General features: G+C 33.5%; 2 protein-coding genes across 2 annotated transcripts in view; one reads left to right on the plus strand and one right to left on the minus strand.

Annotated features, from left to right (window-relative positions):
- Nucleotides 1–3121: 3121 nt before the first annotated feature.
- LOC100378442 (uncharacterized) lies at nucleotides 3122–10367 on the plus strand. The gene is made up of 6 exons (XM_085501542.1): nucleotides 3122–3333; nucleotides 7109–7282; nucleotides 7737–7887; nucleotides 8817–9002; nucleotides 9087–9138; nucleotides 9519–10367. The coding sequence occupies exons 1-6, from the start codon at nucleotides 3208–3210 to the stop codon at nucleotides 9655–9657; spliced, it is 828 nt and encodes a 275-aa protein (XP_085357668.1). The 5' UTR covers nucleotides 3122–3207; the 3' UTR covers nucleotides 9658–10367.
- A 132-nt stretch (nucleotides 10368–10499) lies between these two features.
- LOC102803091 (zinc finger CCHC domain-containing protein 7-like) overlaps nucleotides 10500–12487 on the minus strand; it is a 35871-nt gene continuing 33883 nt past the window's right edge. Inside the window, exon 9 of the mRNA XM_085501541.1 lies at nucleotides 10500–11484. Coding sequence (XP_085357667.1) covers nucleotides 11469–11484 — 16 coding nt within the window. The 3' untranslated portion in view covers nucleotides 10500–11468. The remainder of the gene's footprint in view (nucleotides 11485–12487) is intronic.

The raw sequence follows: 12487 nt of genomic DNA on the forward strand, positions 1-12487 counted from the left end.
AACCTTCAATCATACAGCCAATCACACTAAGTACTGAACACGTCATATCTTTTGATTAATCGTTCACTACGAATACTAACTGTCAGAAATAGTAGTCCAAATAGCGACGGTTATCTCGTAATTAGTTCCAAATCACTGAGCCAAGTTCCGTCCAGAACCTCGCCTAAACGATGACAGACATAACACAGCCATTCACTCGTAATCAGCTAATTAAGTCGATTAATAGATACGCAAAAACAATTTCATCACACTTCTGAAGTGTGGGGGGTGCAACTTGGGCACTCCAATGCGGTATACCAGGTGAAATTAAGTACTAGGAGACTGGAAAAGCTCTGCATATCTCTCCTATGTTCAAGATGTTAGCCTTCAACAACGTATATCAGCTATGTCTACTTTTACCCTACAACTACCACTACCACATTGAGTTTTTTGGTCACATCTTTGGGAGAAAGTTCTGTTCACATTCAGTTTGTTTTGTTTGCGAATTAATTTTAATATTAAAGAACTTATCCCGAGTGTACCAAAGAAACTCTTGTGTGCATAGTCTCGCTTTACTGTTAACTATGTGATAATTTACAGGAAATTGCAAGTAGGCAATAGCGTGTTTGCTCACATGGAGCCCAGGAACTATAATCAACTTAAAAAACGGTCAGAAAATAAAAAGTGGTATGACAAGTCATGTTATATTCTAAGACGTGACGTTATTGGTATGGGTAAGCTTCTAACTAAGTACCCCAGGGAACCCTATGTTAGAAATAGATATTTCCAGTTGAAGAAAGATTATAAAAAAATAGTTAAACGCAAAAAAAGGGATTATAAAGAGGAACTTCTAAATAAAATTATAGAAGTTGAGAAAAATGATCTTGAGGAATTTTGGAATACAATCAAGGAGTTAAAAACTAATAGTGCATTACCCTCCAATAGTGATATCAATAATAGTATTTGTGTAGAAGAATGGGTGAAACATTTCTCAAATCAAAATGTTAAGTACTGCAATGACAGCTCATTAGATACAGAAATAAATGAGTTGGAAAATAATGCAACTAACAATGAATTAAATAATAATATTAGTATAGGTGAAATTATTAAGGCTATTAAACAGCTTAAAAAGAAAAAATCCGCTGGTAAAGATAAAATCATAAATGAAATGATTATTTATGGTCAATCAGTTCTGTTAGAGCCAATTAAAAAATTGTTCAATGATATTTTTAATGCAAACAAGTTTCCGGATAATTGGCGTACTAGTACCATTAAGCCTATTTTTAAATCGGGTGATAAAAATAATCCAAATAATTATAGAGGGATAGCTCTTTCGAGCTGTTTAGCAAAATTATTTACATCTGTACTAAACAAACGTTTACATAAATATGTGGAGGCAAACAATATTCTGAGCCCTTGTCAAACTGGATTTAGGCCTGGGTACAGAACAACTGATAACATGTTCATTCTTAAAACTGCCATTGACAAATATATCAACAATACTGAGAATAAAAAAAAGGGTGGTAAACTATTTGTTGGTTTTGTAGATCTTAAAAAAGCCTTTGATAGTGTATGGCGTAAAGGGCTTTATTATAAAATGCTGAAAAACAATATCAATGGTAAATTATATAATGTCATTAAAGATATGTATGAAGATGTCAACTATGACATAAAACTAAATAATGGTATTACCAATCAGTTTAAATCACTCAGAGGTGTCAGACAAGGTTGTAACATTAGCCCCATATTGTTCAATCTTTTCTTAAATGATTTCCCAGATACATTGGATGAGACATGTCAGCCTGTTAAAATTGGAAAGTCATCAATAAGTAGCCTAGTTTATGCAGATGACTTAGTATTACTCTCTGAAACAGAGGAAGGGTTACAAAACTGTTTTACTAAGCTACATTCCTATTGCACTGATTGGAATTTGGAAGTAAACACTTCCAAACCCAAAGTAATTGTCTTTAACAAAAATGGCAGGTTGCTCAATCATAAATACAATTTTTATTATAATAATATAGAAATTGATATTGTGAGTAGTTATAAATATTTAGGTATGGAGTTTAAGCCAAATGGAAAGTTTGATTTGGCAAAAGAAAATTTATATAAAAAGGCAGTCAAAGCATTTTTCTTTATTAAAAAATCTCTTAGTGGGTCTACCAAAATTAATATAAAAACTTGGCTGAATGTCTTTGATCATGTTATTAGACCTATATTAACATATGGCTGTGAGATTTGGGGGATAGAAAAGTATACAGACAAAACAGTCATCGAAAAAATTAACATAAAATTGTGCAAACTACTCCTTCAAGTTAACCAGTCTGCAACAAATTTGGCTGTAAGAGGAGAGCTGGGTAGACATCCACTGTCAGTATTTATTAATAAAATGATGATAAAATACTGGCATAGATCATGCACTGTGAAAGAAAACACTCTAATTCATGAGGCAATGTCTTACAATATCCACAGGGAGCCCAGGAACTATAATCAACTGTAATACGCAGTCTCTATGAGCGCGGGGGGGGGGGGGGTATCGGCTGGTATCTAGTGTAAGAAATAGGAATGAAAAATTAAAAATAAAATCTAAAAAAAATACCAGGTTGAAGAATATTAGTTGCTGTGCCGTGCGTTCGGGCAAACCGTTAGGAATTCCTAAATGGAGTAAATTTGTGTAGTTTTCTTGATTTATTCTGCAGATATCGGTAAAATGTAGGTAGGGCTTTGGCGAAATTTGAAGAAGCAACTAATATTCTTCAACCTGGTATTTTTTTAGATTTTATTTTTCATTCTTTTCGTCTGTTTTTTCGAGTTTAAAAAATGTGAGCTGGCAGGAGCCTTCATCCCTTGTCTATTTCTTACACTAGATACCAGCCGATACCCCCCCCCCCCCGCTCATAGAGACTGCGTATTACAGTTGATTATAGTTCCTGGGCTCCCTGTGGTTTGCTATAGAAGTTTGTAAAACTTTTCAAACATATTTAGCCTAATAATCAAATTTTGTGAGCATTGGATTTCGACAGGAACAGTATTTTAGAATTATATTTATATGATGACAAACTAATAATACATATGCATCCAGACAATATGCATAATTAATTAATTAATTGTATAAACTGTGGCTTCCGACTTCTGAAAAGCCAACCCAATACATAGGTAAAACATCGGTCATCACGTAGAATTACTTCCTGGTTGCGTCAAAGGTCAAATGATTTCAGTTTGCATGAAATGGAAAAGCCAGAGAATAAAAAACAGAAGACAGGCGAAGGTGCTGTCTCATCGTGGCCCAAGTACTGTGATCGCATCGACGAAGATAAAGTCAAACACTTTTTTGATGAAAATGGTTATGTGAAGGTTAGTAGTGCCGTGTATCGACGTGCTTTCAATTCCGCTAGTACCCGCTGATTTAGTACCCGTCTTGTAACTGTTCACATGGAAGGTAATTGCCACCATGGTGTTCCTTATGCTAGCTGTCCTTATGGGAACACCGACACCCCCCCCCCCCCCATCACCACCACCACCTCGGAGTACCAGGTATGTGGTGAAAGTGTGGAGGTAATCTCTGGACAGTAATATTCATAGTAGCCCTGTGTACATGTCTGTTATTCCGACCGCCGACATGTACACAAGGCTATGTTCAGACACCGTGTTAAGGGACGATGGTTCAGAGAAGCTTGAAGAAGTCATCAATTTTCTCATGAAATTTCCCACCTTGGGACAACAATGCGTTATAGGATGGGGTAGTGATAACAGGATGATAAACCATTTTTGTGTTATCCCAGGGGTGGGACATAATAAAGTCAGCAACTCTTTTTTTCCCAACATTAAAAGGCCAATGTCACATAGGGATCTAATGACCATGAAGCCTAACAAGAGAGCTGCAGTTCCTTTTAAACTCACAATCTACCAATAAATGTACTCCAGGTCTATAAAATGTATTGACTTTTAGATTTAATAAATATTTTTGTGACAGGTGACAGTTCCTAGCAATGTCACTGTTGTCACTACTGACTTTTTTAATGTGCAATTTGCAATATATTGACTTAAAAAATGGTGCATGTGATTGTTTTTGAGAATGGCAATCACTTCAAATGCTTTTATCTTACTGTGATGGAAATATTATGCCATATATATATAATTGTAAACTGATGACATTATATATTGTCACTGATAGGGGATTTTTCTTATCCAGAATTAAAGAAAAAATATGTATTTTAAAAAATGATATAAAATGCAGTTTTGATTTAGTAGCATTGTTTTCTATGAAATTGTTCTAAAGGTGTCAAGAATGAAATTAAAATAAAGGGAATGAAAGGTATAGAGATTACCTTGTCTATCTGACAATATTTTCATCATTAGAAATTTGTAATAATAATAACTTTATTGCATCCTTAGAAGTACAAATGTTCTTTTGGTTTACAGCAATAAATATATAAGTGATTAAAATAATATCAAAGTATGATAACGTAAAAAATAGAAAAAAAGAGTTAAGGTATTACATCCACAGAAAGCCTATTTCTTAAAATGAATGATTTATGTAAAAATTCCCCTAAAAGTTTAATTATATTTCTGTCATTACCTTTCATTAAATATGTGAATTTTTGCAGGTTGGTAATGATTTGTTTGGGGAATAAAATATTGGAAATAAAATCATTTCTATCTGTTTGATATCATGGGCAAACTAAAAGAAAGTGTAATTAAGATTCTTTGTGTCCAGGAATTGCACCCACCTCAATTACCAGTTACTTGACTGCAGATACACATGCAAATATGAATTTATTTACTTAGTTTCAGGCCTAGCAGTTGAGCAATAAACACCTTGGCTACAAGTGCTCCTCTCTAGTGCGTTATTCTCCTTCTGATTTGATGACCAATACTCACTTGGTTCACTCTATCTTGAGAAGTCTGTTCTCAGTTTACATATGGTGGCAGCGATGGGATTACATAACAATGCACTATGCTGAAAATAGCTGAAAAATGCTGCTGGAGGGAGGGGGGTATACAAAAGTACATAATACTTGAATCTTGTCTCTTTTGAGTTTTAGTATTAATTAGTTTATTTGTTGTTTAATTTGAAGGTATTGTACATACAAATCTATCAATGTCTCTGAGGTTTTGAAAGTTTAACATTTACTTAATATAACTCTCTCAGTACATGTATTTTGGACACTGACTATTTATTTTCTTTATTCCGCACTATATGGCCACCGGCCTAAAGTACTGTTACATTTCAAAACTTAAATTACACACGGTCGCTTTAAAATTACAAGATACATATACTTCAAATCATACTTCCATTTCAGTTTCTCTGTAATGAAAACTCTTAAACAAATATTTACCCAAACTTAGTAAAATATACGAGTTAGTACTCTGTAGCAATGCAATGAATTTCATCTTGGTTGGTGGTGAAAAATAATATTTTGGTAAGAATTTTTGTCTAAGTGCTTCATATTTTGGACAAACCATAGTAAAATGATATTCGTCCTCTGTGACCCTGCAACCAAATGGACATAATCTTTGGTCACGTGGAATACCCAATGTTCTACCATTTTCAATTTCTAGGGGATGACAGGAAATTCTAAGTCTAGTTATAGCACATGAATAGATAGGAGTAGCCAACGAAATAGCAGTAAGATATCTTTCGTATATTAAATCTTGTTTAAACATGCAATATGTTTGAAGCTTTACATTTTTATTAATTTCTGCACACCAATTCTGTCTAGATATATCAAAACATCTTCTTTTAAATTCACTGAAGAACATCTCGCTATTATCAATTCTTTGTTCATACCATACATGTCCATAACCAGATGTACATAAAATATTTTTTACCTCTAAAGCCCAACACCTAGACCCCCCTTCTGCTCTATGGTATAGATAATTATAACATTCCTTTAAAATGGTTGAGCCGTCCTCTTGAATCAGTTTCAGCCAAAATCTGACCATTTCAATATTAACATAGACTCTAACTGAGTGTCTTCCTAATTCACCCCTTACTGCAGCATTGGAAGCGTTGAAACTAACTCTCAATAGAAATTTACAAAACTTATTTTGTACTTTTTCTATGTCAGCTATTACACCCCGCATTCCCCACACACAACTACCGAATAACAAAATTGGCAATATTTTACAGTCAAATACTTTGCATGCAAGATCAGGCTGCAGTACGTCCCCCCAACCCCATAATGGTTTTTTCCAAACAAAATAGTGCTTTTCTAGCTCGCGCCGAGATATCTTTCTGTGTTTGAAACCATTTTCCCGAACTCGAAAAAACTATGCCTAAATAATTATATTTTGCTACAATTTCAATTTCTTTACCCCTCAGAAACCATTTTTCATATTTTTTCAGACGACCCCCTTTTCGGAAAACAATTATTTTTGATTTTTTCAGATTAATATTCAGTCTCCATTTTAGACAATAATCCACTAAGTTATTAAATAATCTTTGTAATCCAACAGGTGTGCTGCTGAACAACACCAAATCATCCGCATATAACAAATAAAAAAGTTTTAAAGTATTTATATACACAACTGATTCCTGTCCTTGTTGGAGGGCACTCTTAAGGTCATTTATGTAAAAGCAAAACAGTAAAGGTGAAATAACAGAACCCTGCTGCAGCCCAACATTAATATGGAAAAATTCAGTAACTCCCTTTGGGTTTTTCACAGCAGCCTTAATATTTTGATACATAGAATAAAGTGATTTAAACAGTTTCCCCTTAATCCCAATTTTTGACAACTTATAAAATAATGAACAATGGTGTACTCTATCAAATGCCTTTTCATAATCAATAAAGGCACAATAGAATCTAGCTCCAAGAGTATAAACATATTTTTCTACAAGGGTATAGAGAACAAAAATATTATTCAAAGTTGATTTACCTTTTTACTGAATTACCTAATGTAGCATTAACTGCTGATTTATGTGATTTACTTGGTCTTGTTTTACTGCCTAATTCAATTTCAATTTTGTAGCTATGTTCTACAAATATGTCTCCCAATTTCAAATCAGTTATCATCACAGCGACATACACAACACATGTAAAATCCATGAAATTAAAACAAACACCACGACCACCGCCCTTTAAATTTCCGATATGAAAAACTATTTCTTTTCATATATTTACAGCTGGTGGATTTTCTCTCAGACAAAGAGATTGCTTCTGTCCATCGAGAACTTGGTCGCTATAGACAAGATGTTGTTCCGAAAATAGAATCAAAATTTGTTTTTTATGAAGAAAAAGGAAATGAAGACAGCATTATTAGACTGGAACAAATGCTTGTACATGATGAGTTTTTCAAGGTAATTATATTTATTTATTGTCAATGACAATCTCATTTATAAAGTGTAGTGTTCCCTCCAAAAAATTTAAACCACTCTAACAAAGAAAAAATTTACATAAATATGCATATTATCACTTACAAAACTCTTATTGTGTGAAGAAAATGTTTGGTTTTCAGCGATTTTGATGTTGCCAATGAATTGCTAAATAATGTAAATAAGTGAAAGAACCGATTAATGTTCAACTTGGGCAGTTTTTGCTAGTGTTCATGATTATTCACGAAGCATTCTTGTTTTATATGCATTTTGCTTTTAAGAAAAAAGCAATAATCTTGCTCATTTCTGTTCCCGTAATCCAACTTTCTAGTGTGTTTGTGATACCATATTTGTGAGAATACGTTGGATATACAAGAAAATCATGTTGAATGAGATCTTTAACTTGTTATTTATTAATAATTTATTTCAATTAATTTAGGATTTAGCAGAGTCACCAGCTTTCAATGGATTAGCTGATTTATTGCTTGGAATGGAATGTGAACCTAATAACATCCAGTTTTTCTCAAAGCCTCCAGGAGGGAAGGACACACCTCCCCACCAAGATGGAAAGTATTTTATGCATGATAAAGGTATAATTACAAAATATTACCTAGGTGGAAGTACCTGGTCTTACTGGATAGTTTTTAGTCCACATCATACACAGTCGTAATGGAATACACGAACATGTTTTTTAGTTTGGTTGACCTTTGACTGGCTAATGACCAGTTTTGTCCTAAAACACTAAAAATCAACTTTTTATCAGGCATGCCTGGGCAACACGGCATGAACGTCATACATTGTAGTTACTAGTGCACTTCTGATTCAAAATGGCCGTCTTGTGGCCATGTTGGTTTCATTTTAATTCATCTTTAACCATTTCACAGACATGATTTGACAAATTCATGCACATTTCTATAAATTTGTCATCAACTGTTAATTTCTCTGGTGTGCCTAGTCAAGGATTATCTTACAGTGGGTTTTTGCAATTTGATTTAAAATTGGCATGTCCTACCTTGATTCAGAAGGGTGCTATTACGATCAGATTCAATGTCTACTGGTATGTTGTTTTTTCTAATATTTGGATGCAACCATTCCTACATGTGGACTAGACAAATTCCATATGAATGAAGCGTAATTTCTCAGATCAAACATACATCTACCGTACTTTCTCTATTAGCTGTGTATGCATTCATGTAAATTAGAGGTATTTCTATGGTCAGAATAAGTAACATTTTAAGGATTCAGTATGCAACAAATGCCATTTTTGGTTGGACTTCTATTTGAAATTATATTTGTATAGGAAATGACATGCTTTTTACGGTAAATTGTAAATGAAAGAAAAATTATATTTTGCTTCTTGTTCCAGGGAAAATTGAAAAAATTATATGGTTTTAATTTCTTTTTATGAAATTTATTTAATGCCTTAACAATATGTCAGAGTTGTTACGGGGTAAAGGAAACAATTGTATAATTTGTTAAATATTGAATTCACATTAAATATTAAGTTATATATATGTAGGTTTGACATTTTGGTTAGCATTGGAGGATGCTGATGAGGAAAATGGATGCATGTATTATGTACCTGGCACTCATAAAAGTGGATGTCTGGAACATGTAAAGACAGACATGTTAGGATTCAGTCAGGCTTTGGTTGATTACACAGATGGTATGAAAAATAAAGAAGTTTGTGCTGAAGCTGAAAAAGGTATTCAATGTTTCTAAACTAAGTTGAACAGTGTTGATTTTTTAATTTTAATTATAATTATATAAATTATTCATTCATCATTAGGTACATTGCTAGGTCATCATCCCAACATGGTACATAGAGCCGGTAAAAACAGGTAATTTATTTATGTATAAATTTACAGAAGATTGAAAACGTCCATTCAGTGTGTTGTGGTATTTTTTGCAAAATTAATGCTAGGAAATACCGATAGTAAACTGACAACTAATTGCCATCTATCTATCTATCTGGTGAGATTTTTGCAATTAGTTTTACTGATGAAGTCATGTTTTATTGACTGGCAGGTCAAAATAAGTAATAATTTAATGATTCAGTATACATGTACAAATGTGATTTTTTATTTATATGCACTTCTGATTAAGAGGTAGTAGCTTTATTATCCAAATCAAAAACTTGCAGTATAATTATTAAATTAGTTTATTATTATTATTTTTGACACATTACTAGCTGAAAAAGAGTAAATCTATTTGTCTTCAGGTCTGACATAAGATGGAGACCAGCCATAGGACTGACATACTGGGCTAAAAGCTGTCGAGATGATGAAGAGTTGCACAAGAGACGAGCTGCATATAAAAAAAGCTTATTCCAAGAATTGAAGACAACTGGCAAAATCTGAGCCAGCAAAGCTAAAATACTATGGCTTAAAGTACATATATCTAGCAATATATATTCTAAACAGTCTTAACTATTTCACCATCTGACTTTCTTGCCCAAATTCTCCAGCACTGTTTTCTTATATTCTGCAATATTTCTGGAAATGAACCCTAATTTTAAAGCCAACAGACTAAATTTGAGTAAAACTCTTGTTACTGCCTGTAAATCGGCAATAATGAAGAATCAAAGTTAAGCTCTGCAGAGCTCCTGTATGAATACAGAATACATTCATAATGTATTTACAAAAAAATCTCAAAAATTAAAATTCATAAACAGTTAAGGTGCAGTAAGGTCAAGGGGAGGATCACTGGCAGCATGAATTTATCTATGTAGTAAATTTACTTATAATCTATTGTGGTTCTCAAATTAGATTGAAATAAGAAGATTAATATGAAAATTAACCACTTAATATGCACAGACATGTCCCTAAAACTTAATCTCCGGACAAAGTAAGTTTTTGAGATTTTGCTTACACAGAAACATAGTAGCTACAATTTATTTTGAAACAAACGATTGTAAATAATTTTGAAACAAACGATTGCAAATAATTTTGAAACAAACGATTGCAAATAATTTTGAAACAAACGATTGCAAATAATTTTGAATGGGTGTTAACACGTGTATATATTCACTTTGTTTCAGTAATGGAAATAAATTACAGCCTTATAAATATTTTATTCGTCTTGGTGTTAATACTACCGCATGGTCTGGGGTACAACTCTGAATAAAGTAGAAATAGCGGTCCACATGGATTATACGAAATGGAGTGACGTGCATTTTGTACACACAAAAGATGAGAACACATTTACAAATATGGTCAAATTTTAATTCATAATCTAATTTTAAGACGCATATAAATGACAGACTAATCAATGGAGTCTAAAGTAATGTATTTACAATATAAAAAGATACTAATTGTTCTGCCTGTATTTATTTCATTATCAGAACAGGAAATAATCAGCATGTGAATAGAAACATTTGATTCTCAGAAGTGATTACATCCAAGATGATAAATTAGCATCTAATTTCAGAAAATAAGTAAATTTTTTATTATGTAATTTATGTAAACAATGCTTCAGGAACTAGTTGACATTTGTGTACAACTTGTAGGAACACTGGGTACAGTGTTCATGTGAATTTGTCTACAGCATTCCTTAAAACAAATGTTATGCATAAAGGACCAATGTAAAGTACTAAATTTAGGTCTGAGATCCAATTCCAGAATGGCAGAAATACTTAGCAATAAAATAGCTGCATTAGGCCATTAAATAGGATCACAGTACAAATGCATGCACATGTGTGAAGTTTAAACGTAATTAGCCCAGGTATGTCTCAGATACAGATGTAAGATACAAATGAGTTGCACAGAGGTGAACATGTATGGTAAATACCCATTTCCTGACTATACCACAACAGGGCCTATCAAGACAAGTATTTTGATGAATTTGGGTACTCATTTTTTGGTAAAGTGTGATATAGGTTTGTTATAAACTTTTTTTTTCAAAACTTCTTTATGAGATTCAATGGTCCATGCTATTACACACATACTCTGGTTAAAAGCTGCTGGAACAGCAGAACAACCACTACATTCTAGATCAGATACAGGAAACAGGAAGCTCTACTAGTTGCCATAGAAACCCATGGTTAGCTAGTAGATTGATCCACAAACTTTTCGGGAAGATGACTGCAATGGCTAGACATCCAACGCCATGACTTTCTCTTGTCTTTGTCATCAACTATTTTGTATAAATAAATCTTAGTTCACTGTCACTTTTAGTATCTTGATGGTCTGCAGATAAGAGAATAATATTTAATTTACATAAATTGACAAAGCTTGTTATGGCATATAGTCTGTATAGACCACACCATTTACACTGACATAAGGTCATATTCAGTCAAGATGAATACACCATAAATTACTTTTATTTGGTTTGGGGACAGTGCACCCTGACAACCTTGAACTATCTGTAGCTTTGAATTTCTACAGTATTGTGTTTTCAGGATTTTTTTACAACAATTTATATTAAGGTGCTACAGCAGGGCACTGTCTGTGCTACATTTACCGTACTTATCCGGGTAAGAGCCCATGCCTGAACAAACGCCCACCCCCACTTTTGACACAATAAAGAAGTTGAGGTCATATCCGGGCACACGCCCAGGGGGTCTTTTTCTACATACACAAAACAAAAAAAACTATTTTCTATTCGTTGACTGTGGTTGTATTAACAGTTGACTTTCTTGAAGTCTGTCGTGATACTTATAAAAATTGTTAATTGCGTAAAACAAGGCGTGAACGCAAAATAGCTGTGACAGCTTTCTGCCTTCAGGGCAGCGCTTTCACCCTTGATTATTTTCAGAATCATAACAGTCAGCAAGTCTATAAAAATGAATATTAAAGCAGAAACGACAGTTCTCTTTTTGAAATATGTCATGGCCCTAAAAAGGGCCGGCCGTTTGGTTTGTGCTTCCTTAGAAACAATTCAAGCAAATCGTATAAGGAGAGCCGCTAAGCAAGTGTCGCACTCGTTCGGCTTTAGCGTCATCGACAATGAAAACAATGTTGCAATATTGTAGCAACCCGTACCTGGGAGAATGGTTGAAATCACGTTATTTTGGCTTTATAAATATTTGTTGCAGTTTGCGAATCCATAACTGGGGCAAGCAATTTTGCAATGTCACGCCGAAGACTGCCAACTTTTTTACCATCTTTTATCACCGCTATTGCATTTCTGTCATGAAAACTATTCTTCTGTTGTTGGATGAAAAAAAACGTCCTACCGGGGTATTTCAAG

This window comes from Saccoglossus kowalevskii, chromosome 7 (assembly GCF_978046115.1).
Source record: "Saccoglossus kowalevskii chromosome 7, keSacKowa6.1, whole genome shotgun sequence".
NCBI lineage: Eukaryota > Metazoa > Hemichordata > Enteropneusta > Harrimaniidae > Saccoglossus > Saccoglossus kowalevskii.

What these genes read in the sequence shown, in the direction of transcription:
- LOC100378442 (XM_085501542.1), top strand. Translation starts at nt 3,208, where the DNA reads ATGGAAAAGCCAGAGAATAAAAAACAGAAGACAGGCGAAGGTGCTGTC. An exon ending in ATGAAAATGGTTATGTGAAG is followed by an intron (nt 3,334 to 7,108) that starts GTTAGTAGTGCC and finishes ATATATTTACAG; the next exon opens with CTGGTGGATTTTCTCTCAGA. An exon ending in GTATTTTATGCATGATAAAG is followed by an intron (nt 7,888 to 8,816) that starts GTATAATTACAA and finishes ATATATATGTAG; the next exon opens with GTTTGACATTTTGGTTAGCA.